Source organism: Schistocerca piceifrons, chromosome 5, assembly GCF_021461385.2.
Source record: "Schistocerca piceifrons isolate TAMUIC-IGC-003096 chromosome 5, iqSchPice1.1, whole genome shotgun sequence".
Classification (NCBI taxonomy): Eukaryota; Metazoa; Arthropoda; class Insecta; order Orthoptera; family Acrididae; genus Schistocerca; species Schistocerca piceifrons.
In genome coordinates this window covers 336941894-336968265 of record NC_060142.1, presented here as the reverse complement: position 1 = coordinate 336968265, position 26372 = coordinate 336941894, and the positions used below count along the sequence as shown (strand labels likewise).

Below are 26372 nucleotides of genomic sequence, written 5' to 3'. Positions count from 1 at the left end.
ACAATAGCATAGACTGAGATTTACAAAATCTAATTATATAAATTCTTAGCATGTCACTCCATGCAAATGGTCAGTGTGTTACCATATTTTCACTGAAAAAGTATATTTTAGTAAAGAAACGGACATGTTCATCATCATAAGGAAATATCATGCGTATGGTTCATGAAATGAGGAATAAACTAGATTTAACTGATCTGAACTCGTCAGTGACTTTTAGAGCTATTTATTTCTGCATGATCTAGTTCAACTATGATTGCAAAAAATGTCACAGGCTTAAAGCATAATAGTAACACCACCATATAATTACACACCAAAATAATTGAAAACTTAATAATATTTCGATAGATGACCTGAAAATAAATGACAGTCATCAAACTCTACAGCCATTTCGATTTAGTAGGTATCACATATTCTCCACTGGAGATGTTCAGTGGCAGCTGCAATAAAAAGGGGATGTAGAATATAGATATTACTTGCTACAATACACAATATGTTTCACACACATCTGCGAAGTGTAAGAAACATTGCATAGAGTGTTGATTGGTTAATAAGTTTGATGTTCCACAGATTATTTGCATGATAAATTGTAATGATGTGGAACAAGTCATTTTACATGCACATCGGAAATTAATTTGTACACTTGGCTACATTTATAAGTTATTATTATTATTATTATTAATTCCTTGTTAAGGAGAGTGCTACAACACAATCTCTTTCTGAATTGGGCTGTAGATCTTTCTCAGTATTTTCCTCTTTTGTTTTTCCATCACCTTTACTTTTGTTATTCCCTTTATTACTGTTGTTTCTGAGACATACGATGCCTCTGGTAAGACTAGACTAATGTACTGCAGTGTCTTGATTTGGTATTGATGGAAATACCTCTTTTTTTGTAAAGGTTCCATTGAAGCTTGTATACTTTCTGTAGTTTTGCGATCCTTTGTTCATTGGATGTTGCGTTCAGTTCTGTTTTCTGTACAATGTCTTCCAGGTATTGTAAACTATCTACTTGTGTTATTTTTCCATACTTTCTTACCAATGGGTTTTCTTGGATTGTGTGTCCATGTATTGCAATTTTTCATATGAGATTTGTAGTCCCATTTTTGCTGAGATTTTGTGTAATGTCTGTAGGGTTTCGTTGGCGTCTTTTCTGTTTTTTTTTTTTTTTTTTTGATGGCTATATAAACAGCAAAGGTCAGACATTTTAAGTTGATGGTTCTATCATTGTGTCTCCCCATCCTTAACCCTCCTTTGTCCCATGTCCTGATTATTCTCACCAAAACAGAGTTAAATAGAATGGACAACTGCCTGTCTCCCTACCTCACTCCAGTCTTGATTTCGAATGGTTGCAATTATTATTGTTATTGTTATTATTATTAAATAAACGGGTGTGAGTTAGTGATTCCCACCCACCACCTTTCAGACTGTCCTGGAGAAACTTTCTCAGTCTGTTTTAAAATTTTACTTTTCTGTCTGACAGACATTTTATACCATTGCGTAAGTGAGCAAAGATTTTAGTTTCTGCATTGTGAACCCTGTTTTGTGCTAAAGATAACCTTCATGTGTTATAATGAATGTAATTTTTCCTTCTGATATTGTAATTATGTACATCATTGTTCCTTTTGAACTGGATTATTTGAAAAATCTTGAGGAATTAAATATACTGTGAAGCAGTAGTCAGGATGTCGATTTCATTAAACAAGTGTCTACAAAATTATAATGGATGAGCACTGCATATTATTCTTATGGCATGTTTTTCAGCAATGAAGACTTACTTTCTTAAGGATGAGTTACCCCATTCTATATGAGACTATCGAATGAAAATCTATAAAATCTGTAAACTTACTGATTTGTCTCTCCACAAGATTTGCAATGATTCTAAGTGCAAATGTGGATGAAATATGTTGTTTTAGGAGTTGCAAAATGTGCTCTTCCCAGTTTAAACTCTCATCAGTATGGACATCCAAGAATTTTGAAATTTTCACCTTATTTATCATTTCCATATCATGTGTTACATTCACGATTGGTTTAGTACCCCTAGACGTGCAGAACTGAATATTTAAAAAAAATATTGAGGATGAGACCATTCACAGAAAACCAGCCAATAATACTTTAAGAATACTGCTTACCATTTCTTCCATAGCTTTACACACACTTGGACTGATTACAACACTAGTGCCATAAAAAAAATCTGCCTATGGTATATTAGATGGAAAATCATTTACATGTAAAAGGAACAATGGCAGACTAAGGTTGAGCCTTGGCGAGTTCCCTATGTTTTCTCCCCAGTCAGAGGAACCTCCCCGGGTCATTCCATGTGAATTCAACCAATTTGAGAAAATGTTCCAGCTGACAGTTTCAGATTTGGCTGAAATTTAGCACACCAATGCTACCAAGTGTGGAACACTCATGTACAAAATTTTAAATTCCTCTGCCAATTAGTTCCAGAATTATGGCTTGTGAAAGGTGGCGTGACACGGAAAGTGCAACCCGCATCTGCCAATCTATCTTCAGACCCAACTTCAGGTCTTAATAACTTTGGAACTATTCTGCACAGTCCAGTGAAATTTTTACAACCCAATAACATCCACTTAGAGAACACACTCTATGAATCAAAACATCAACAACATATTTCTGAGGGAAGATAAATTAAAAAATGTGATTAAAAAAATGTAATAAATTAAAAGGTACATATTGTAGGTGCCCTTTATGCCAAATATAATTCACTCAAAAAGGGTAATTTTTTTTTTTTTTTTTTTTTTGGTAAGCTTAAAGTGGCCTAAACACGCACAGAACTCATCTTGCCCATATCAGTCACACTAACAGAGTTACATGCACACAAAAATACAAAAACTTGAAAAATTACCTGAAAAACATGGATTTTCTAAGTGTAGCAGCACAAAAGGGACAAGTGATATCCAAGCCAAATTTATATAATATGTGGCAAAATTTCAACTTGTTATTGCAAGGCATTTGTGTACAATAAAAGTTGACAGAGATGTATTTGGTTACGTTTCTTTTAACATGATTTAGCAAGTAATAGTGATGATGCAGACAGCTTGTTTCAGATAAAGCTGCAGCAATTGTTGGGAACCATTAGGCAACAGAAAGTTAAACAATGGTAGTTTTCAGGGACAGAATGAGTCATAGACAGGAACAACAACGGAAACAAGCGACAATTACAGGTTACTCATGTTTTTAAGATTCTAGTTCAGACTGGTCAATACTGTTGTGGAAAGTCAGTATGGAGGCAGAAGAGTGTACGAGTGGTACTTTTGTTCAAACAAGTTGCAGTATTGGTAGAGCACAAGCATCTGAATGTCATAAAACAACATATGGAACAAAATGTGGCATTCACTTTGTACTGTATGATCTGGATGAATCGAACCAAGATTTGTTGCTATGGAGATCCGGGATACACCCTGTGGGCACAAGAAGTACAGTTACAGGAAACTTTAGTGTTTGTTATCACCATATGAAAGTGTTTCTGGATAAGTATTCTTTCCTACAAAGAAGTTGTTTTGATCCATTTTGGATTCATAAGAAGACAGTGAAGTGTAGCCTCAGAGAAATTTATATAAAATCAGTATTGAAAGTGAATCAGTGCATGGGACTTAACATGAACAAGGACAAAAGTTATGTTCCATGTGTGTCACACTGCTAAAAAATGAAGAATATTCTGATAATTTACATGACAGTGACGAAGAGTATCAGTCACCTACAACCACCGCGGATGAGCAATTAAATACTTCAGTGACTGCTCTTGGTTTGTCTCCCACGAAGACACACAAAGTTGGGAAAAGAGACAGGCCCAGCTATGGTAGCAGAAAACTACAAGAAGCTCAAATGGAATTAAAACACAAAATAGCTGACAAACTAATGGTGAAAGAGGAAGAACTATCTGCTCCAAAGGAACAGAAACCATGCCAGAAATGCTCTGATTTGGGCAAAATTGTGCATGATTTGAAAGAAAAATGTGCCATATCCACACATCAGAAAAAAGTAGCTATTCTTACCCTTGCACCTTCCAGCTGGTCTATTGACTACACTGCAAAGGAACTCAATGTTTCTACATATATGGTAAAGCAAGCTAGGAAAATAAAAGCAACCCAAGGAATGCTTCCATAACTTCAGCAGGATCAGGGTAAGCAATTGAGTTCAGAAATAAAGGTGCTAGTGTCAGAGTTTTATGAAAATAATGACTACAGCCAAATAATGCCTGGAAAAAAAGACTATGACGGTGAAAATGTGAAATGTACGTGTACAGATGCAAAAAAGACTGTTGCCATGCAACATATCAGAACTATATGTAGAATTCAAGGAAAAGTATCCCAATACCAAAGTAGGTTTATCATCTTTTTTCAATCTTCGGCTAAAATGGGTTGTGCCTGTAAATGCAGGGGACACACATAATGTTTGTGTATGTGAGACCCATCAAAATGTTAAGCTGATGTTTGCAGCTATAAAGGATTCTGGTCTGGATTACAAAGGTGCAATGAAGCTGCTAGTGTGTGACATCAGTTCCTACCAGTGCATGATACACAGGTGTGAAAAGTGTCCTGGTAAGGCAAATCTTGCAGAACACATGAATAACAAACTGTATGGGGAACTCGTTATTGATGATGATGAACTTGTTTCTTATAAACAATGGACACACATGGATCGCACAAGTCTTGAAACAAAGTAAAGTACAGTGGAAGATTTTGTTGAAATGTGTTGTCAAAAAACGGACAAACTGACCACACACAGCTTCACAGCAACAGCAGAATCGGCTTACCTCCAGTTTTGTAAGGATAATTTGAAACAAGATGAAGTTATAGTAATACTAGACTTTTCTGAAAATTATGCATTTATAGTTCATGATGCCATCCAAGGATATCATTGGGACAACAGTCCAGCAACTATCCAGCCATTTGTGATTTACTATAGAGGTGAATCAGGTGATGTGTCTGTCATGAACATGGGCATTTTTTGTGACTGTTTAATTCATGATGCCATTCCAGTTCATGCCCACATTCGCACTGTCATGACATGTGAAAAACAAGCTGCCTCACATACATTTTGCGAAATACTTCAGTCATGGGGCAGCTAGTCAGTACAAAAACTGTAAAAATCTCAAAAATTTATGCATGCATTACCATGATTTTCAGATTCACACAAAATGGAATTTTTTCGCAACAAATCATGGCATCACGAGCTAGTCTGCAGCACCCTACAGAAGGTCACATTCTAACACCTCTTCAATTATTTACCTGGGTACCGAAAAATATCTCTGGCATACAATCATTCTATGTTTCGAAAGATGAGGTGAAACCAGTCGAAGAGTTGCTAAAAAGCAGACTAGAACACGTTAAAACTGTTGCAGGCACAAGGAGCCATCATCACTTCTCTCCAGTGGACTCTGACAATGAGCAGAATATCCGGTTATAACTAAAGGTTCATGCACAACATGTGTCTTCACAGTGTGTCTGACTCAGGATTCAGAAGCAAAAGCAGCAACATACAACCAGGTTGCTATGTTATAGGTGTTAATGATGACAAATGGTACTTAGGATGTGTTGCAGAGTGCTGTGAAGCAGAAGGTGATGTATTTGTGAACTTCATGGCACCAGCAAGATCATTTCATTGGCCACGTTTGGCAGACAGGTGTTGGATTCCTTTTGAACATATTCTTATGACAGTTCCAGTTCCTACCACAGTGTCAGGAAGACAGTACAATTTGCCACTCAATGTACAGAGTACAGTAGCTAACGAGTGGGAGAACTTCTGTTCGAAGCACAATTGACTGGTTTTTAGCAGTTAAGGTGCAGTAAACATTAATGATAGGTTGTCTTAATCTGTCTATATGTTGTTGCTTAGTGATTAAACAGTTGTGGGAGACGATAAGAACCAGCAGAACAGTTTACAATATGTTTTTACAAAATTGTGTTGTGGAACAATGGTCAATCACCAAATACATCTGTCAACTTCCATTGTACACAAATGTCTTGCAATAACATGCTGAAATTTTGAGATATATATCATTATGGCCTACTTATGCAGTGTGTGAAATTTGGCTTGGATACCACTTGTCCCTTTTGTGCTACCACACTTTGAAAATCCATGTTTTTCAGGCAATTTTTCAAATTTTTGTATTTTTGTGTGCATGTAACTCAGTTTTTGTGACTGATATGGGCATGATGAGTTCTGCGTGTGTTTAGGCCACCTTAAGCTTACCACAAAAAAATTTATACCCTTTTTGAGTGAATTATATTTGGTATAGAGGGCACCTACAATATGTACCTTTTAACATATTACATTTTTTTAATCACATTTTGGAATTTTTTATTTTCCATCAGAAATAAGTTGTTGATGTTTTGATTCATAGAGTGTGTTCTCTAAGTGGACGTTATTGGGTTGTAAAAATTTCACTGGACTGTGTGGAATAGTTCCAAAGTTATTAAGACCTGAAGTTGGGTCTGAAGATAGATTGCCAGATGCGGGTTGCAATTTGCGGGTCATGCCACTTTCTTTCACTAGTTATAATTCTGGATCTAATTGGCAGGGGAAACTAATACTTTGTACACGAGTGTTCCATAGAATTAGTGTACTGAATTCCAGTCAAATCTGAGACTATGAGCTCGAGCCCCTGGTTGAACTGACATGGAATCACAACCCCCCCCCCCAATTACATTGGTTGGATTCCGAAGTATGACTTTCTGCATTATTTTGGTTAGATATGACATTATCCATCGTTCAGCTATAAAAATTGCATATAACCTCTGTTTATCTAGGAGGATATTGTGGATCACACTGTCAAATGTCTTAGGTAGGCCACAGAAAATATAGGGTGACACAGAAAAACGGGAACATTTCCAAACTCCAAGGAAACTAGAAGTGATGAAGGAAAGAAACAGCATTTATCATTTTTTTAAAATTAGGTCCTTTAGATGGCATCCTCCTTATGAATACATTTATGAAATCTACTGTTGAGATTCCTCATTGACCACTGCAACATCTCACCTGGGATACTGTGAATTGCATCCCAAATTCTCTGGTCTAACTCATCCAGGGTTCTTGGTTGAGTCATGTAGACTTTGCTCTTGAGGTAGCCCCACAAGTAAAAACCACAAACAGATAAATCTGGTGATCTAGGGAGCCAAATGTTACCGATTTGTAAGATCACACGGTTGCCAAAAAATTCTCACACGTATGCCATTGATTGCCGTGCAGTGTGTGATGTCACTCTGTCCTTTTGAAACCAGGCTTCTTGAGTGTTTGGAAAGTTGCTCAATGCAGGAGTAATGACAGTTCATATCATTTCCATATAACGATTGACATTGACAAGTTATTGTGTTTCCCTGTTCATTTGTGAAAAATATGGTCCGATAATCTGAATACTGTCACTTTACTAGCACGTAAAGTGCCTCATCTGACATCCACAACTTGTTTAAAAATTCATCATAATTGTTTATTTTTGTTATCTTTTGTTGACAGAATCCTAATCGTAACCGGTATTCATTTTCCTTCAATTGTTGCACCATCTGTAGTTCGTACAGATGAAATTTTTAATCAAGATGAAGAATTCTGTGAACACACTCCCGAGACATTCCAACCGCTGCTACTTGCTTACGAATTGAGCGCAGTGGGCTCCGTAAGCAAGACTTGCATGTACAACATTGATGTTCACTGGAGAATGCACAGTTCTTGCTCATCCTGTTGGTTTCTTCTTGTGGCTGGATCCAGTCTCTTCAGTTATTAATCCAACATTTTATCATGTGTATTGACAGAATGGCACCATAACGTCCTAAATTATAAACACGTCTAAACTCACTCCATTTTTATGGTTAATGCATGCTGCTGTCCATTTCACCATAATTACTGAAATAGTGTACGGTTTACTCGCTAACTGTCAAGAACCCACAGTGCTGCCACCTGCCCACGGCTGCCACTACTCATTTCAAACATTTCTGTTATGTGTCACCCTGTACTAATCAGTGCTATTTTGTTATTTAATGATTGTAAAATTTGGTGAGTGAACATGTAAATGGCATTCTTACTACAGCAACTCTTCTAAAATCCAAACTTTAATTTGCTGAGCACATTATTGTTGAGAGGTGAGTAGTTATTGACATTTCTCCTACCACCTTTCTTAAACGGTGGTTTAACAATGGCATACATCATTCTCTCTGGAAAAATGCCTTGAGTAAGCGATGCATTACATATTTCTGATATGACAGGCCATAATATATGGGAACAAATCTTAGTACCTGGTTGGAAATACCATCAAATCCATATGAGCCTTAATTTTTGAGGGAATGTACAGTTTTCTTAATTTAGGGGGAGAAGTTGGTGAAACATTCATATGACTGAATTCTGTGAGAGATGCTTTTTCAACATCCTGCTGTGATTTTTCTGTTGAACTGTTTCTCCTCATATTTTCTACTCTATTTAAGAAATGATTAATAATTATTAAACACATTTGCTATTGTGGCTCATGATTTATAGCTCCTTCATTTAATTCAATGGTGATGTGATCTTGTTCTTTGGTCAGTTGTCCTGTCTCTCATTCAATTACATTCCATAAAGCTGTAAGTCTATTGTTTGAATTACTGATTTCTGACGTAATGTGTATGTTCCTTGATTTTAAATAACTTGTCTTAGTAATTCTGAGTAGTTTTTGTAGTGTGCAAATACTGCACAATATTTACTTGTTCTTGCCAAGAGAAACAATTCTCTTTTCTTTCCACAAGATACTTTAATCCCTCAAGCGAGCACAGGGTTTTTACATGGCTGTTTAATGTCCTTTCTGAGTAACTTACGTGGGAAACTATTTTCAAATAATGTTATGAATATATATGGAATAAATTAAATTCTATGTCAGCATTTGGTTCATTATACACACATCAAAAAAAGTTTTGCATCACCCCATTTCCAAGAGTTCTGGAACCTGTGCAGAAAATTGGAATAGAGATCAACATAAACATCATTTCCGCACTTTTTATTGCTCATGAAAAGCACACATTGCAAGTTGTACCACCATACAGCGAGACCTTCGGAGGTGGTGGTACACACTGCTGTACACACTGGTAGCACATCCTATTGCATTTATGCATGCTTGTATTCGTTGTGGCATACTATCCACAAGTTCATCAAGGCACTGTTGGTCCAGATTGTCCCAGTCCTCAACGGCGATTCGGCGTAGATCCCTCAGAGTGGATGGTGGGTCATGTCATCCATAAAACAGCCCTTTTCATTGTATCCCAGGCATGTTCGACGGGGTTCATGTCTGGTGAACATGCTGGCCACTCTAGTTGAGCAATGTCGTTATGCTGAAGGAAGTCATTCACAAGGTGTACACAATGGGGGTGCAAATTGTCATCCATGAAGATGAATGCTTTGTCAATATGCCGCCAATATGGTTGCACTATCGGTCAGACGGCTTTCACGTATCGTACAGCTGTTACAGTGCCTCCTATGACCAACAGCGGCGTACATAGGCCCCACATAATGCCACCCCAAAACAGCACGGAACCTCCACCTTGCTGCACTCACTGGACAGTGTGTGTAAGGCATTCAGCCTGACCACGGTGCCTCTAAACACGTCTCCAACGATTGTCTGGTTGAAGGCATATGCGACACTCATCGGTGAAGAGAATGTATTGCCAATCCTGAGCAGTCCATTCAACATGTTGTTGGGCCCATCTGTACCGCACTGGATCGTGTTGCGATTGCAAAGATGGACCTCGCCATGGACGTCAGGAGTGAAGTTGCACAACATACAGCCTATTGCACACAGTTTGAGTCGTAACACGGCATCCTGTGGCTGCAAGTAAATCATTATTCAACATGGAGGCACTGCTGTCGGGGTTCCTCCGAGCCATAATCCATAGGTAGCGGTCATCCACTGCAGCAGTGGCCCTTAGGCGGCCTGAGGGAGGCATGTCATCATTAGCTCCTGTCTCTACTCCATGTCCGAACAACATCCCTTTGGTTCACTCCAAGACGCTTCGACACTTCCATTGTTGAGAGCCCTTCCTGGGGCAAAATAGCAACGTGGACGCGATAGAACCACGGTATTGACCGTCTAGGCGTGGTTGAACAACAGACAACACAAGCCGTGTACCTCCTTCCTGGTGGAATGACTTGAACTGATCGGCTGTTGAACCCCATCCGTCTAATAGGCACTGCTCATGCATGGTTGTTTACATGTTTGGGCGGGTTTTGGGACACCTCTAAACAGTCAAAGGGACTGTGTCAGTGATACAATATCCACAGTCAACATCTATCTTCAGGAGTTCTGGGAAACGGGGTGATGCAAAACTTTTCTTGACGTGTGTAAATTTCATCCCAGGTCATCTCTTGCAAACTATTTTCAACAAGATTTGTTCTGGAGTCAATAATTATTCTCACTGATTTCTACTGAGAAGTAGCTATAATGTACAGAACTATCTCATTTATCCTAACTAGCTGTCCACCTTGGTCATAAAGAGCACTGAGTATGCAGTTATTTCCTTGCTTTGAGTTACACAGAAGACATTATCATTAGAGTTCTATTATCTTTATCCGCTTGTGTTGGAAAGTTGATTGCTGAAATTCAATTGTAGGATATAAATAAGGTTTCCTATCAGAATCTTTTATAAAATCTACATTGATATCACCACAGACTAACTGCTTTCTACTGTCTGGCAGATGGCATAATAAGGAATCCAAATTCCCATAGGCAGTTAAAAATTCCCCAGTGGGGATCGTACAGTTACAATTAAAAGTGAACTGTTTTTCAGTATCAATGCGCAAGTACACACTTCTATGTGCTTATCACTGCAAAAGCTCCCTGTCTCAATGTATTTGAGCTTTAATTTTGTCTTAATGTATGTAACGACTCCTCCTCTTCCCATATTAGTTCTACGTGAGTAAGATGCTAGCGATCTTTTATATTTAACTTCTCTAACACTGTGGTTACGTGTGCTCATACAGGTACAGGATGCTCTAAATTTTCTAAACCAACAAGAAGCTTTTTTACTTTATTACTCAGTCATCTAATATTCTGATGACGTATGGTAAATGCCTTACTTTTCTGTGCATTCTTAAGCATCTCTTGTGATTCTTCAGTTATTTTAATTTCTTCATACTAGGGTGCCTGAATGCTGATTCTAACTGAAGGAAGATACCATTGGGACACCAATAACCGCAGAGATCTCACATCGTGTGATAGTGCCCCCCCACCACATTTTCTGAAAGAAGCTCAGCCAACCTATCTTCCCTTCTCTGGTTCAGGTGTAGGCTTTGGCTAGTATATCCTTGTCTCCCAATTGTAGCAACAGGCACTGCACTCATGTGTGATTTCATTTCTGCCAGCAGCAGTGCCTGCTCAACTCTGTGTTCACAAGGCTCGCAGCAGTATAACACAGAGCTGGTCGCGATGCTGCGGGACCTCCATAAAAGTCATACCTGTGTGTGTAGTTGTTACTTTTATTTCATCAAAATCACGTCTACTGCTGTAATTTCTGTCTTTAGCGACACTGTTCCCTGTTCCACCTTCTAAGATAACCTGATCCTCCTACTCAAAATCTGTACAAAAATTCCCAGTGTCCTCTGTCATCTGGACAAGGCTAGCACTCTGCTTCACAATACTTATGATCAGGTTCCCTCTTCCTAATTTGTCCTGTACCATCTGGCTTACACCCTCTCATGGCTACTACCTAGCAGCAAGACTCTTCTTTATACCCTTTTCTGATAACAACCTACACTTAGTTTATTTGCTAGAAGTGTGCTGAACTCAATTGTAACCTACACCTAGATGAGTCTCTTCCCCTCCTACTTCAGGTAACAAGTCAAATTTACCAGAGACAGAAAGGTCAAATGTACATGAAGTTGCAAAGCTGTTCCCCCTTTCACCCATTACTTGTTACCTTAACCGAGTTCCCATGATGTTTTTTTCCATCTTCAACCTATCTAGTTGAAATTTCGCACAATCTAATTCGGCCCGAAGGGTACAAATCTTTTCCTTCTGTTTGACAATTCTCCATCTTTTCTGCAGAGCCTACAGTTCCGAGGGAGAGCCTTGTTGAGTCCTCCATCGCAGTTGCCCCAGTGAAATTCCAGCCCACAATCTACACATACCAACTCTGCCTGACTACCCCGTGGCAACAACCACACTTATCACACACCACAACACAACTTAAAAACACAGAAATCTAATTAAAACTATTAGCGCACTTTCCAGTACCACAAATTTTCATAATTTATGAGATGCAAAAATTAGGCTTACTGGAAAGCAATTCAGATGTATGATATAATACAAGTTAATTCTTCCACTTAAAAAACATAACTCCGGCAAAATATGGCCTCCTAAGCACAATGCAATTTTATGTGACAATTTAAAAACAAAACCATTGATCCCAAGATCTTCAACAGCCCAGATGAATGAGTCATAAAAAATGAATTTATGCATAAAATATTCTTCGCACAATCACTTTATCCTACGAAAACTGACTATTTTTAACCAATAACACCAGTGCTACCAACCCAAAAATCAAGTGACAACCCCCCCCCCCCCCCTCTCAATTTCACTCTTTAATCTTAGCTGTTGTGACAGACTGATATGTAGCATGTCGCAACATACATGTTATCCCAACACCTGCATTAGTTTGGAGGGTGACAATCTGATTGAGAGTTTGTGAAGCCAACAAATGTGATTGAGAAATAAAGGTTATGGCAAGGGACTGATCTGTAATGGATCTAAATGTCTACATTTGAGCTGCATTTAGTTTAAGGCAATTTTCACTATAACAGTGAAACTGGAAGGTAACTTCAGAAAACATTAATTTGCTACAGATATTTTCATGCATATTATGCACATACACATCAACTATGAAAACTGCAATGGAAGCCACTATGTAACTCATATGAACACATGGATCTGTCATCATACCTACAAGAAAAACTTAAAGCATGGGGAAAGACTTACGAGGCTTCATGAAGGAATATTTTGCTGGTTGGGAATGACAATTCCTCTGGCTTCCAGTATTTAATTTTGATTACATTGTGGGGACAAAAACAGACACATAACTGGCTTCTAATGTGATTCACTAGAACCATTTGTAGATTGCAAAAAAATACAAGGAAGTACTCTTTCACTAGAGCAACACTACAGCAGCCATAATGGTGACTACACATAATTTGATATCTGAACATGTTCCTCACCTACTTTGTTCTCCTGATTTGGTCTCGGCAGACTTTTACAAATTTGGCTACACAGAAAGAAACGGCGGCACATTCTGTGAAATATCTGTCCAACAGTCACTGATGTCAGGTCACCTACAGAAGAAGTTATAGCACCCACAGCAGATGATGTTAGATCACTTACAGCTGAAGCCAAGTGAACTGCAAAAGAGGACCCTACGCCTGCAATTGGAGACTTGGTACTGGCATCAGCAGACAGAGACTCTTTACTGGCAGCACTAAATCCAGCTTCATCAGTAGCAGCTGCAGTGGACATTACAACGCAACCAAAGAAAAGATCTAAAAAGTACCTACAATCTGTAATACTCAAGGATTTTCGGTGCCCCACCTCAAAACAGCAATAGATGGGACACAGAGAAGTATAAGTACAACAGTTACTTGTATAACTGTTCTAGACGTTTTCATATTTCAGCTATAATACCTATACTTTGAGAAATAAATCTTTTGAACTTAAATTTTGAGTTAATGATGCCAATACTTACTGTATGTGTAACATGTAGCACTGCTGCAGGGATATATTGGGCCCTCATTTTAAGTGAAGTTATTGAAATATCTCTGAAACTACACATCAGATCAAAAATTTCATTTTGTTTGTCTCAGAGGGAGACATCAACAGATACCATACTCGAGCTGCCATCTCACCTCGTGCATGGGTGGTAGGGGGCCATTTTAAAATTTTCAATGGGGACTGCCATTTTTTTATTACAGATTACAACTCTACAGCAATATCTACATACATGTTCTCTGAAACATTTTCTTTGTTCTGCCACAGATGACGCTATAATCGGAGGAAAGAAATGAGTACACAATCGTAATTTGTGATGTACTACATAATGGCCCTTGAATATCCAATGGCACGTGGGACCACACCTCCATGCTGTGAGGGTGGGACAGGACAGCATTTCGTAACTTCTAAGTGGAAACCTCGTTCACAACATTATATTCCTCCAACATATTCGATGTGCCATTGTGGCCATGTAGCAAACTACAGTGTATCATAAATGGCAGTAAACTGCAACTGGAGCTCACATTTTGTGCACACTTAGAACAGATAGTGGCCCTGAACATTACAATATTTACACAGTGTTTATTGCCTGCACACCTATCTCTCATTTGGAGAACACACGTGCAAGTGGACGATGACTGTTACAATCACAGAAGAAAAAAAATGAAATTATCCTGATTTACAGAGAATGTAGGAGAAACATTGAGGCTGCTGTTGCCTTAAATGCCAAGTGTTTTCCACAGAAAGTTCACTCTTGTTCATTTTTTACAAGGTTGTGAACACCTTTATATCTGATGCCAGCATATAGACCAGCAAAAAGAAACGAAACAAATGTGTTACAGGAGAAGATAATGAAATAACTGTACTAGTGGCAGTGCACCACAACCCATAGATTAATGACCAGCAAAAGAATTACACCACTATTCCGGTAGGTTCATAGGTAGTATTGTCATAATACTACACCATCATAAGTATCAACTATACATCATCACTGTATCAAGAGCTTCAAGGCACCGACTTCTGTAACTGGGTAGTGTTTTGTGAGTGGGCATGTCAACAAATACAAATGACCCCCATGTTCTTTGCCAAGTACTATTTTCCAGTGAGTCTACTTTCACAATGGTACTGTTAACAGGCATGACATGCATTGCTAGAGTGTAGACCCCCCTCCCCCCAGTTATGGCAAGTTGACCATCAACGTCCTTGGTCAGTTAACATACAGTGTGGCATCAAGGGGAACAAACTCATTGGTCCATATTTTATCAGCTGCACAGTGAATGGATGGAAATATCAAATGTTTTTGGACCAGGAAGTACTGGTACTACAGCAGGATGCTGCCCTGCATGTTTGAGATCATATGTGAATTCAGCATGACGGCTGCTCAGTGCATTACGCAATTAAAGCATGGGATGTGTTAAACCTTGATTACACAGGCTGGTGGGTCAGCTGAGGTGCCCCTATTAATTGGCCTGCTAGGCTACCGGATCTGATGTTGCCGGATTTCTTTCTGTGGGGACATTTAAAAGATAAGGTGTACCAGCAAGTGTCAACAGGCTCTGAGGACATGGTTGACTGCATCAGAAATGCCTGTGCTGATATTCCTCCAGATATGCTTCTATCCTGTGTACTGTTATTTTAAAAGAGATCACTAAGTGGACAGGAGCTGGTAGTACTACATTTAAATACATACTATAATAGCAAAAGGACAGTTTATTTGCCTCAAACCATGGCCACAGTGATGCATCAAGTAGTCCAAAGTTCAATAAGTTTAGGAATACAATGTTGTGAAAGAGGTTTCCAATTAGAAGTTATGAAGTACTGGCCTGTCCTACCCTCACAGCATGGAGATTGGGTCCCATGTGCCATTGGATATTCAAGGGCCACAGAGTAGCACGCCATAAATTACGACTGTGTACCCATTTCTATTCCTTCGGTGAAAGAGCAATCTATGGTAAAATGAAGAAAATGCTTCAGAGAAAACATCTGTAGATTCTGCCATAGAATCTGCAATAAAAAAAAATATTGGTTCCCACTGACAATTTCAAAGTTGCCCCTCACCATACATGCACAGGGTGGTGTGGGGGGTCAAGTGTGGTATCACTGGATGACACAATTTGAGACAAACAAACAGGAATTACAACTTTTTTTTAATCCAATGTGTAGTTTTTGAGATATTTCAATGTCTTCAGTTGAAATGAACACGCTGTAGACATAGGTATTGTTATTATTAGTCATTGCAATTTTGCTGGTCAGTTCTCTAGGAATGCTAAATATAAAAGGAGGTGTGAGGTTGTGTATTAAAAAATATTTTGAAGGTGCTGCATTAGAGTTACATGGGGACCTGGGTGAAGTAGTAATAATAATATCAATATGCAGGTCACTTAACTGGAAATAAGACACTTTCATTAATATATCAGTCTCTGTTGGAAAAGGCCACTATAACTGCCTGTGAGGACTTCAGTATAAACACTGTGAATGGATCTGTACCAAAGCAGCTATTTCTTAGCATACTGCACAGCTTCAACATGTTTCCTTCTTATAAATAGCCTCATAAGAATAACAAATAGAACGGAAAGTCTTTTTACAATAGGGCTATATTATTATAATGCACTCATCATTACAATTCCAACTACCCCTATGAAACAAGTGTATATCCATCCTCTCTCTCTCTCTCTCTCTCTCTCTCTCTCTCTCTCTCTCTCTCTCTCTCTCTGTGTGTGTGTGTGTGTGTGTGTGTGTGTGTGTGTGTGTGTGTGTGTGTGTGTCACAGGAGAATTTCTCTGCAGAAAAATAGGCTAGTTATGTTAGAAGTGCATGCACACCCTGATACAATTCTTTCTCTTGTATGTATAATAAAAGATGCTTTCTCTTTAGTATTCATGACCAGTTTTGAAATGTGCTTTCTGAAGGAACTAACCAGAGCCCATTCATGTGGGGCCACTAAATCTAGTACCTAGATACGGCAGGCATTAAGTTTTCCAGTAGGACTCTAAAAAGTCTCAGTTCTCAAATAAAGGTATAAAGGCACCCTGTTTGTAGAATATCTGAAAACTTATAAGAAAATATATTGACAGGTAATTGCAAAGGCAAAACTGCTAAGAAAAGATAAGATAACAACACTGCCAAGCAATCCGAATGGGGGAGGGGGGAAGGGGGGGGGGACACAAGAACAGCAGGAGATCGCCCTTACAAATGTTGACAACATTAATTTTGGCACAAAAGATCTACCAAATTATGTAATGGAGGTGTGGTGTATTTGAAACGTATCATCATGTTTGCAGAGAGAGAGAGAAAGAGAGAGAGAGAGAGTGTTGGAGTATGCAGTGGCACACCCTAGTGCAGGATTTTTATGTTCCTAATATTTGTAAGTAGTGTTAGAGATACTGAACTCCTTGAGAGCTGTTTTTGGTATTAATATTGGAAGAGTTTGTTGTGGTTCGTTAGTGAGTTACTTTGATGTTGGCAGTTATACACAATAGATCAGCTCTCAGGTTTGGAATTATTACTGTTGTGTGCTGTTTATGTTTGGAGATTTAATTTTATGTTTTTAGTTACTTATCGATGTGACAATGAAGTTCATGAGTAGGTCCCTGCTTGTTGCAATGGGGACAACATATTGAGCAAGATTAAATTCCTTCAGTTATTACCTTTAACTGCAAGTGTGAAGTGTTAATATTTGTGGAGAAGATATAAGACTGACCAAAGTTGCTGCGCCTTGGACCAGTGACCAGTATATGTGGCTTTGTAGGTGGGACAACACATGGCATTCCATACAGACGAGTCCCCGGTTTGAGAAGTGTATGCTTGCTACTTTAGAGACTGTGTGATCGGCATATTGTGTTTACCATTGCTGGATAACAGATTTGTGTACCTACTTACTTTGGTTGGTATATATGTTTTTGTGGTTTTCGTTTCGTCAGCTGCAATTTACCTACATACATAAACGGAAGTGTCCGATTCCAGTATTTTTTTTTTAGTCATTTTGTGTGATTTGGGATTGTGGTGTGTGTGTTTTTTACTGTTATATTTAGCTTGCCCCCTCCCTAAAACACCCAAATTCTCGCGGCTGCCCCATTAGTTTGATTGTATTTTTGGAGGGAAATGTTACTGTCTTATTTATACATATTTTCGTATTTGTTGCCGTAGTGACATCATGCTATTCTAAGAATAGCCATTTCCGCCGTAAAGATGACGTCATGTGTCAAAGCTGACAGGTGGAATTGGACACTTCTGTAATCCCCTGTAACCTCCCTATACACACACAAATGTTTATGAGAAGAGCTAAATATGGAGACCCACAAACTAATAGCAATTACTTTAGCTATGGAAGGGATAGACAAAAATCAACATGTAGGCCACTATTTAGGAAACATGAAATGCCACCATTTCCATGTATTTATATACCAGAAAATATAATTATTACAAAAGAAAATGAAACAGCAGCAATCCATGCATCACCCATAATAAATCCGTACTCAGCTTCCACACAACGCAAATAAATGATGTACAAATACATGAAAAAATACAGCTCTTCTTCAGAAAGGCATACACTCTCCAAGCATCAAACTGTATAATGCATTACCCCAATCCACAAGAACAGTAATGAACAGATACAATTTAAAATCAACCATGAAGAATTACTGGGCCAAGCACTGTTTCAATACAGTAAAGGTGTATCTTGGAAACAGAGGAGGAAAGGGGGGGGGATGGGGTGGAAGACACTGTAGCACAAATTACGATTGACTCTGTGAAGCATGTAGAGCAATAATATATTGTGTAATGTTAGTTTTGCTAAAATGGTGGTACACCATATGTAAGAGTCAAGAAAAGTGTATAGTAATTAATGGTCCAGTATATCTTTTACACTATTTAAGTTTCAAAGGACCAACAAACAAATAAATAAATACACACACAACCTTTGGTTCCCTCCATGTAGAAGAACTTTTACTCAGATGTGTGAGCCGCTTTGGTGTCATTTTTTATAACGCACTTCCATCATACATAAAGACATACGAAAAGGAAACAGCTCTTTTAGAGCAGAGTTAAAAACATTTCTTGCTAGGAAGTGTTTTTGAAGCATAAGTGAATATCTTAGTTTGAAAAAATACTAGACCTTCATTTACTGTTGAGTACTTTTTAATCTTATCAGATGTACCATCTATGTTGTGTTTGCGTAATTGAACAAAAATATTTCTAATTCTGATTTCCTGTTTCAAATACAATGCAACATATCTCCACAGAGTATGGTGCCAGCTGGAAGAGTAGCTGAGATGGATATAATGTGGGTGTTTGCATGTATATACCCTTCAGAAGTGTAATAAAATTTGATATTTTTTCAGAAGTGCAACATAACAGTTTCATGGTCTAGATATATCACTGAATATACTTTTGTGTAATATGTTGGCTCGTTGTAGACTAGTTACATGTAACCTACTTTCTTAGTTATATACAAAGCGAAGTCGTTAAGGCAGTGTTGAAGCACTGGCGTCGCTTGTGGAAGGAGGGAGGTCTTCGTCTGGCCGAAATTCGCGATCAAGATTTTTCCCAACTTGCTAACGTGAATGTTAAGACGGTTCCTTTGATAAGGTTACGTCAGGTCTCCTGCCCTATCTTCACCTACTTGGTATACATATATTATTACTTCTGGAATTTAACTGTCCTATACTGTTGTGCTGAATTGTCGTCGGGTGAATAAACACACAAATTTTCCTAAAACGAGCGACTTCCATCATAACGCAGTAATTTGCAGTGTAACAAAACTAACTTACTCCCTGACAATACAGTATGCAAAATGCGGAACGTGTTAAGATTATGATGGAAGCTTACGGCATTTGAAAAGAAAACAATCAAACGATGCACAAAATTTTCACATATCCTACATCACCGTAAGCAAATTATACGGATACTCGTATTATTCTGTTAACAACCCATAAAACCCATCCGTTACCTTTCAAAGCAAGAATGTGCTCGTTTCTTTCCTTGCCTTCCATCTTTCCACAATCCAATGGCGTTAGGAACACCACTCGCTGCAAAACACTGAAATAAACTAGTTTCTTATATGATGCCCAAATGACAACGTAAGTTTTTCATTTTCAGATTAGAATTTTGTACGCAGGTAATCTGTATACGACTGAAATCATAGTATATATGTGCCTCTAAGAAACTTTCATAAAAGCGTTTACTTTGCAACAGGCTTAGCGACGCACTACAGACTCAATTCCGAATAAACTGCATCAACAACATCATGTCAACAGATGCTGCTCTTGACACATTCACAATCACCAGCAGTCGCAAAGTGACAATCAAAAACAAGGTAGCAACGCATGATTCTCGCATCTCTAAATAAGTTTTTTTGTTATAGTTTAAAGATATTTTCTAGTAACGAAAATCAGCAGACCCAAATTATTGAAACGTTCGTTGACGATAACTTTCCGCAACTTTTTTTCCTCCGGCGTCTTAATGTTTTACAAAGTTGTGTCAACCGACCGGATTGTCGTCTGCTTATCGTTGGTGACCAGTGATCTTCATACATGAGTAGCATTCGTACAATGTGTCTTTGCAGGTGTGGAGTTGTTTGGTTTTATGTGTGTGTCGAGTTGTAAAGGGAGTGTTAAATGTGATTATTGTGTGAAGCAGTATATTGAAGTTCACAGAAAATGTCGTCGTCTTCTGTATATATACTCGATGTGAAAGGCAAAGTTCTCATATCGAGGAACTATCGAGGTGACATAGACCTTGGTGTTATTGAGAAATTTATGCCGTTGCTTATGGAGAAAGAAGAAGAAGGAATGCTGACACCAATACTACAAACAACAGAATGTACTTTCGCCTATATAAAATATAACAACTTGTATATTGTTTCCACCACTAAGAAGAATGCTAACATAGCCCTGGTGTTTGTTTTTCTCCATAAAATAGTGCAGGTAATGATCGAATATTTCAAAGAACTAGAAGAGGAAAGTATAAGGGACAATTTTGTTGTAATATACGAGTTGCTGGATGAGCTAATAGATTTTGGCTATCCACAAACTACGGATAGTAAAATTCTTCAAGAATACATAACACAAGAAGGCCATAAACTTGAAATTCAACCTAGGATTCCTATGGCTGTCACAAACGCAGTGTCATGGAGATCTGAGGGTATAAAGTACAGGAAGAACGAAGTATTTTTGGATGTCATTGAATCTGTTAATTTGTTGGCAAATGCTAATGGAAACGTCCTCCGCAGTGAAATAGTGGGGGCAATAAAAATGAGGGTGTACTTATCTGGGATGCCAGAGTTGAGACTTGGATTGAATGATAAAGTTCTTTTTGAGAGCACAGGTAGAGGTAAATCGAAGTCAGTAGAGCTGGAAGATGTCAAATTTCACCAGTGTGTTCGTTTATCCAGGTTTGAGAATGATCGTACAATATCTTTCATTCCTCCAGATGGAGAATTTGAATTGATGTCTTATCGTTTAAATACACACGTGAAGCCATTAATTTGGATTGAATCTGTTATTGAAAGGCATGCACACAGTCGGGTAGAATATATGATTAAAGCAAAGTCACAGTTCAAAAGGAGATCCACTGCAAATAATGTTGAAATTGTTATTCCTGTGCCTGCTGATGCAGATTCACCAAAATTCAAGACAACGATAGGGAGTGTGAAGTATGCTCCAGAGCAGAATGCCATCACCTGGACTGTCAAATCATTTCCTGGTGGTAAAGAGTATCTCATGCGTGCACATTTTGGTCTTCCAAGTGTTGAAGGCGAAGATGTTGAAGGAAAGCCTCCTATTCAAGTCAAATTTGAAATTCCATATTTCACAACTTCTGGAATACAAGTACGTTATCTTAAGATAATTGAAAAGAGTGGTTACCAAGCGCTCCCTTGGGTTAGGTATATAACTCAGAATGGTGATTACCAACTTCGTACAAACTGAATTCTTTCATGTTTAATTTATGACAGCTAAGTTTTATGTGCAGAAAACAGTTGTGTGAATGGATAACATTGTTATATATCTGTTAAAACTTTGTAAATATTTTTTTGAAAGATCTATATTCCATATTGTGGACCTATAGTCTGGAGATGAAATTTAGACATTGAGAGAATTTCATAACTGTTGCAGTACTTGATGTTTTATTAATTTTATGCAAATCAATGCACATGATCTTGTAAAGATATTGCACTTGACTATTAACTGAGTGTGCATTTAGTACTACATTCCTGGCCACTGATTGTAAATTTCTTTTTGAAAAACATGTTTCTAATAAACAGTATTAAATATTTATTTCTTGATTAATTGTTCCATTCTGTAATTTTTTTTTCCAATGCAGTACTATGTTGGCACTGCAGTACCTTTATCTAAATCTTGTTTAGTTTTTATCATCATGCTTAACAACAAAATTTTTCGAAGAGACAGGTTGAATGTTAGCAAATTTGCAAGTTTTTATATGATTATTTAGTTTTAGGAAAAGTGTTGCATTTAGTGTAATTGCATGTTTTCGAGAATGACATACCCTCATATATCTGCTCAAGGGGTAAGAATGGTATTTCTTTGCCTTGCTTGGTTTTAGCATAGTTGAAGGGTAAAATGAACTATGGCTGCCCTCGTCCCACAAGGGAATTAGTGGGCTTGGTTCCAATGTTTTTGAACTCCCTAATTTAGGTGGAAAGATATTTTACCAGTCAAACAAGAGTGCTTCTTTAAAAGTTTGCTTGTTTTTAAATTGTTGGCACCAACTAGTTATTGCTTTTCACTGATCATTGTGGGTACATTATCCTATAAATACTTAACCATTGTAAAGAAAAGTAACCTTAGAAATTAGTGTTTTCATATTAACAGTGTAATAAGTAAAAAAAAAAAAAAAAAAATAAATAGCAGATCTTACAATTTCCCTGAATTGTCCATGTGTTTAACACTGACTGGCGTACCCATAGTATTAAGTTACCTTCAGTGTTGCAAAGAACGCCATGCCTGTAATATTTTGGGAAGAACATTTTGATGAGGACTGCTATGCCCATAATATTACAGGAGTGGCAGTCCTCACGTAAGGTGCCTAATATACTATGGGCATGGTATTCTTTCCCGCAGTGAATGCAATGTAATACTACGGGCATGGCATTCAAAAGTGTTAAGTAATGGTGTCGTATGGGAAATAATTTGTTGATTATCTTCTTTGACTTGTTACATTCATCCAGACTGTCCATTAATTTTCATGCTTATCTGACAATGCTTGTGATAATGACAACTGTGATATTTTTAACTGTAAGGCAGTATTTATTTGTTTGCCATGAACCGTTGTAATTACAGTATGAGACATGTCAAGAAATACATTACAAAAAATGTAATTGAACAGTGGAAAATCCAGGCTGGAATATAACAGCAGAGATGCTGAGTCGCTGATAGGAACAAAAAAAATACCGTCAGCAAATGAGCCGTTGGTCAATTGAATGTGTGTATGTATGTTGTCTATGTCCGACGAAGACCTTGTTAATCGAAAGCTTTGCTGACAGTCTCTTTGTTGTGCCTATCTGTGACTCAGTATCTCTGCTTTATGGTGAGTAGCAACTATCCTGTTCAAAAATGTAATTGCATAGAAATGTAAAAAGATTACATAGATGTTAAGACAAATATATGTATATGTACAACAAAGCACATGCTACAATGACGTGGAAATGAAGTATCTTCAAAGAAACAATTGCAGCATTTGCCTCAGCAGATAGGGAAAACCACAGAAAAACTTAATCAATACGGTTGGTGAGGGATGTAAAATCTACTCAGAGAAACCACATTTCACTGCTGTTCTCTCCAATGTAAATTACATTGGATGTAATATCAGTAGCAACAACTTCAAAACCAATATCATAGCTAACAGGGAAATAGAACTTATCAAAGCACCACTCAGTGTTATATTCGAAGCACTTTTCTTGGTACAGCTGGCAAACAAAAACAACAGCAATGAGCATTCTTGTAAGCTATTAACTTGTTATGCATGACTGTCTCCTGTCACAAAGTTAATGTAGGTATTCCATACAGATGTGTGGACAAACCAGAGTCATGTACTGTTTTATTTATTTTTGAAGCCAGACAGCACACTGATATTATTTATGTTGGATTGAATCTTGTTGGGGGGGGGGGGGGGGGGGGGGGGGAAGGAAAAAAAATGTATTACTGCCTGCACCTGCTGGGTCTTTATCCATTAATTTTAAATCTTTACATTCTGTGTGATAATGATTATCATTTATTTTATGAAAAGAATGATTTTGAATGTGTACAATGCTGGGATAGTTAATATCCGGAAATCTTTAACACCTTTGTACAGGTTCCCGGTAGGACTTGTGAAGTAACACTGTAGATGGACAGCACCCAGGTCTTGCTCATGCAGTGAATTAAACTTCATAGCTGCAATTGTGCTTCCTTCCCTCTACAGTGACCACCTAGAAAGCACAAGGAAGGGTCTCTTCCTTGTGCTGCCATGAAGCTTTTAAATTCTAACCTATCTGTACTCAAATACAGCGGCTTGTACGCTGTTGTGTCCACACTGCTTTTATCTGTCTGTAAGAGCCAGTAGGGGGAAAAGTTCCAAAAAGAAACACTCTTGTGGTTTCCAAATTGTAATGTAGCTTTTTGTATGCTGAAGTGTTTTAAAACATACCACACCTAGGCATATTGTGTGTTAATGGCATGTACAATTCTTTTGTTCCAGATTAAAAACAAGGTTCAATAAGACTGTTTGTCTCCTACTATGAGTATCTCATAATCCAGTGTTTACAAGTAGTTAAATCTGGTTTCATCATTTCAAATGACACATAACAAGAATTTATTGCTTTTGCAGTTACAATGCTGTGATTGTCATAAATGTGTTAAAAGCTGCCATGCGGTTGCCTCTACCACAGTTGCTGAGGGCTTCCTCAAAAGTGTTAATTTTATCTCTGCGAGAAATTATAGAATATATTCTCTTTTTGCATCATATGACTTTATTTTGAAGTTTTAACAAGCTTTATATACACAAATTTGCTGCACAATCACAGGCCAGAAAGAAGTAGGCCTAAGCTAAGTGTGGATATATGAGACCAAAGTACATTTTTATAAAGTGTCTTTGTTTATATTTTTCCTTAATAAGAAATATATCAGAGCTTATTTTTAGCAGGTCTTACCTGTGTGTGTTTTCCAATTCATGTAACTGTCCACTAGCACACCCAGGAACTTGTAACTGTTTGCCTTTTGTATGGCTGGGCTTCCAAGACTGACTCTAAAGCTATGAGTATGGACTAATCTGCCTTCGTGTACATTATTTTTCTTTTTTCCAATACTCAAAGTTTTTGAAGTTTATCAACTGAGTTGCAGTAAATAATAAGTTTCATCAGCATATGTGATGACTTTGCCCCTTTCAATATTGTTTAAGTCATTTACATAAGGAATTTAAAGTAATGGTTCAGGTACTACATCCTGATGCTCCATACTTGACTTTACTGCACCCAAAGTAAGTATTCATAACAGTGTTATCTATTTTAATTTTATCTCAGAACAATGTTCACTCTGTTTTACTAAAGGTCTGTAAGATTGGGTGACTTTCTCTTACACCATAATGGTGAACTTTCTGCATGAATGTGACATGACAGTCACAAGCTTTATAGAGGTCAAACTAAAAACTTGTTTTTTCATCTAACACCTTTGAAATAAATGATACAAAGTTAGCAACTGCTGTCTCAGTTGACCTATTTGTTGGAAAACCATGCTATGCTCCACCTAGAATGTTGTGTCTGTCTATGGACTTAATTGATTTTCATTACTGTTTCCATTATTTTTGCAGGCAGAAGTAATGGTTATGGGTCCATTTTGCTACCTCCCTTATATAAAGCAATGAATTTTTTTTTTTTTTTTTTTTAAGAGTTCACAAAAAATAGCTTCCTCCAGAGTTAAGTTGATTAGAAAAGTTAAGGTACTGCCATATACTGACAACAATGTTTAATTACCCTAGAAGATATATGATCTAGTCCTTCTGTACTATTACCTTTTAAAAGATTTGTAATTTTTGCTACTTCATGGTCAACTATTAGAAACAGAATTTCTGTTATTTCAGCAGTGTTAACTTCTTCCTTCACTCTATGGGCTCTACATCCTGTCAGTGTGCTTACACTAAGTATATAGTGCTGGTTGAAAATGGAGCAGATGTCCTTTAGGTCTGAGAAATTGTCGAGACAGTCTTTGCTGTCCCCACTTTCTTTCTTGTTTAATGAACAAGAAGTGTAAATGCCCGACCAGTTTTCTACTTCAAGCATTGTATGCCATTAATTTATATTTGATGCATGTGTCAGTCTGACTTCCATGAAAATATCATTAGTGCTCTGTGTTGTCAGTTATGTGTATTAGCAGTCCATAGTGTTCTGTTATTACAGTGTTTATAATTTGTACGTACATCATGTTCTATGGTATATTTGATGTAACAAAGTTTTTAAGTTGGGAGTGCTGATTGGATTACACAGCTGCCTAGTAAAAGAATTTTCAGTTAAAGTGCTAACTAATGCCTCCTGCCACTGCAATCTATGGGATATGCCTCACTTCATTTACAAGAAACACATCTAGTTCTTCAAGAAATCTGTCTACAAAGGCACTTGGGGATCTGTGTAATCTGAGAATCAGGCATTTATGTCCCTATA

At 37.7% G+C, this 26372-nt stretch overlaps 2 protein-coding genes across 2 annotated transcripts in view; one reads left to right on the top strand and one right to left on the bottom strand.

Annotated features, from left to right (window-relative positions):
- LOC124798490 (trafficking protein particle complex subunit 13) overlaps window positions 1-20034 on the bottom strand; it is a 208252-nt gene extending 188218 nt beyond the window's left edge. The window contains exon 1 of the mRNA XM_047261928.1: window positions 19674-20034. Within this exon, the coding sequence (XP_047117884.1) occupies window positions 19674-19716 (43 nt within the window). The 5' untranslated portion in view covers window positions 19717-20034. The remainder of the gene's footprint in view (window positions 1-19673) is intronic.
- Window positions 20035-20267: 233 nt separating this feature from the next.
- Window positions 20268-21999, top strand: LOC124798028 (AP-1 complex subunit mu-1). The gene has a single exon (XM_047261242.1). The coding sequence runs from the start codon at window positions 20383-20385 to the stop codon at window positions 21649-21651; it is 1269 nt and encodes a 422-aa protein (XP_047117198.1). The 5' UTR covers window positions 20268-20382; the 3' UTR covers window positions 21652-21999.
- Window positions 22000-26372: the final 4373 nt, after the last annotated feature.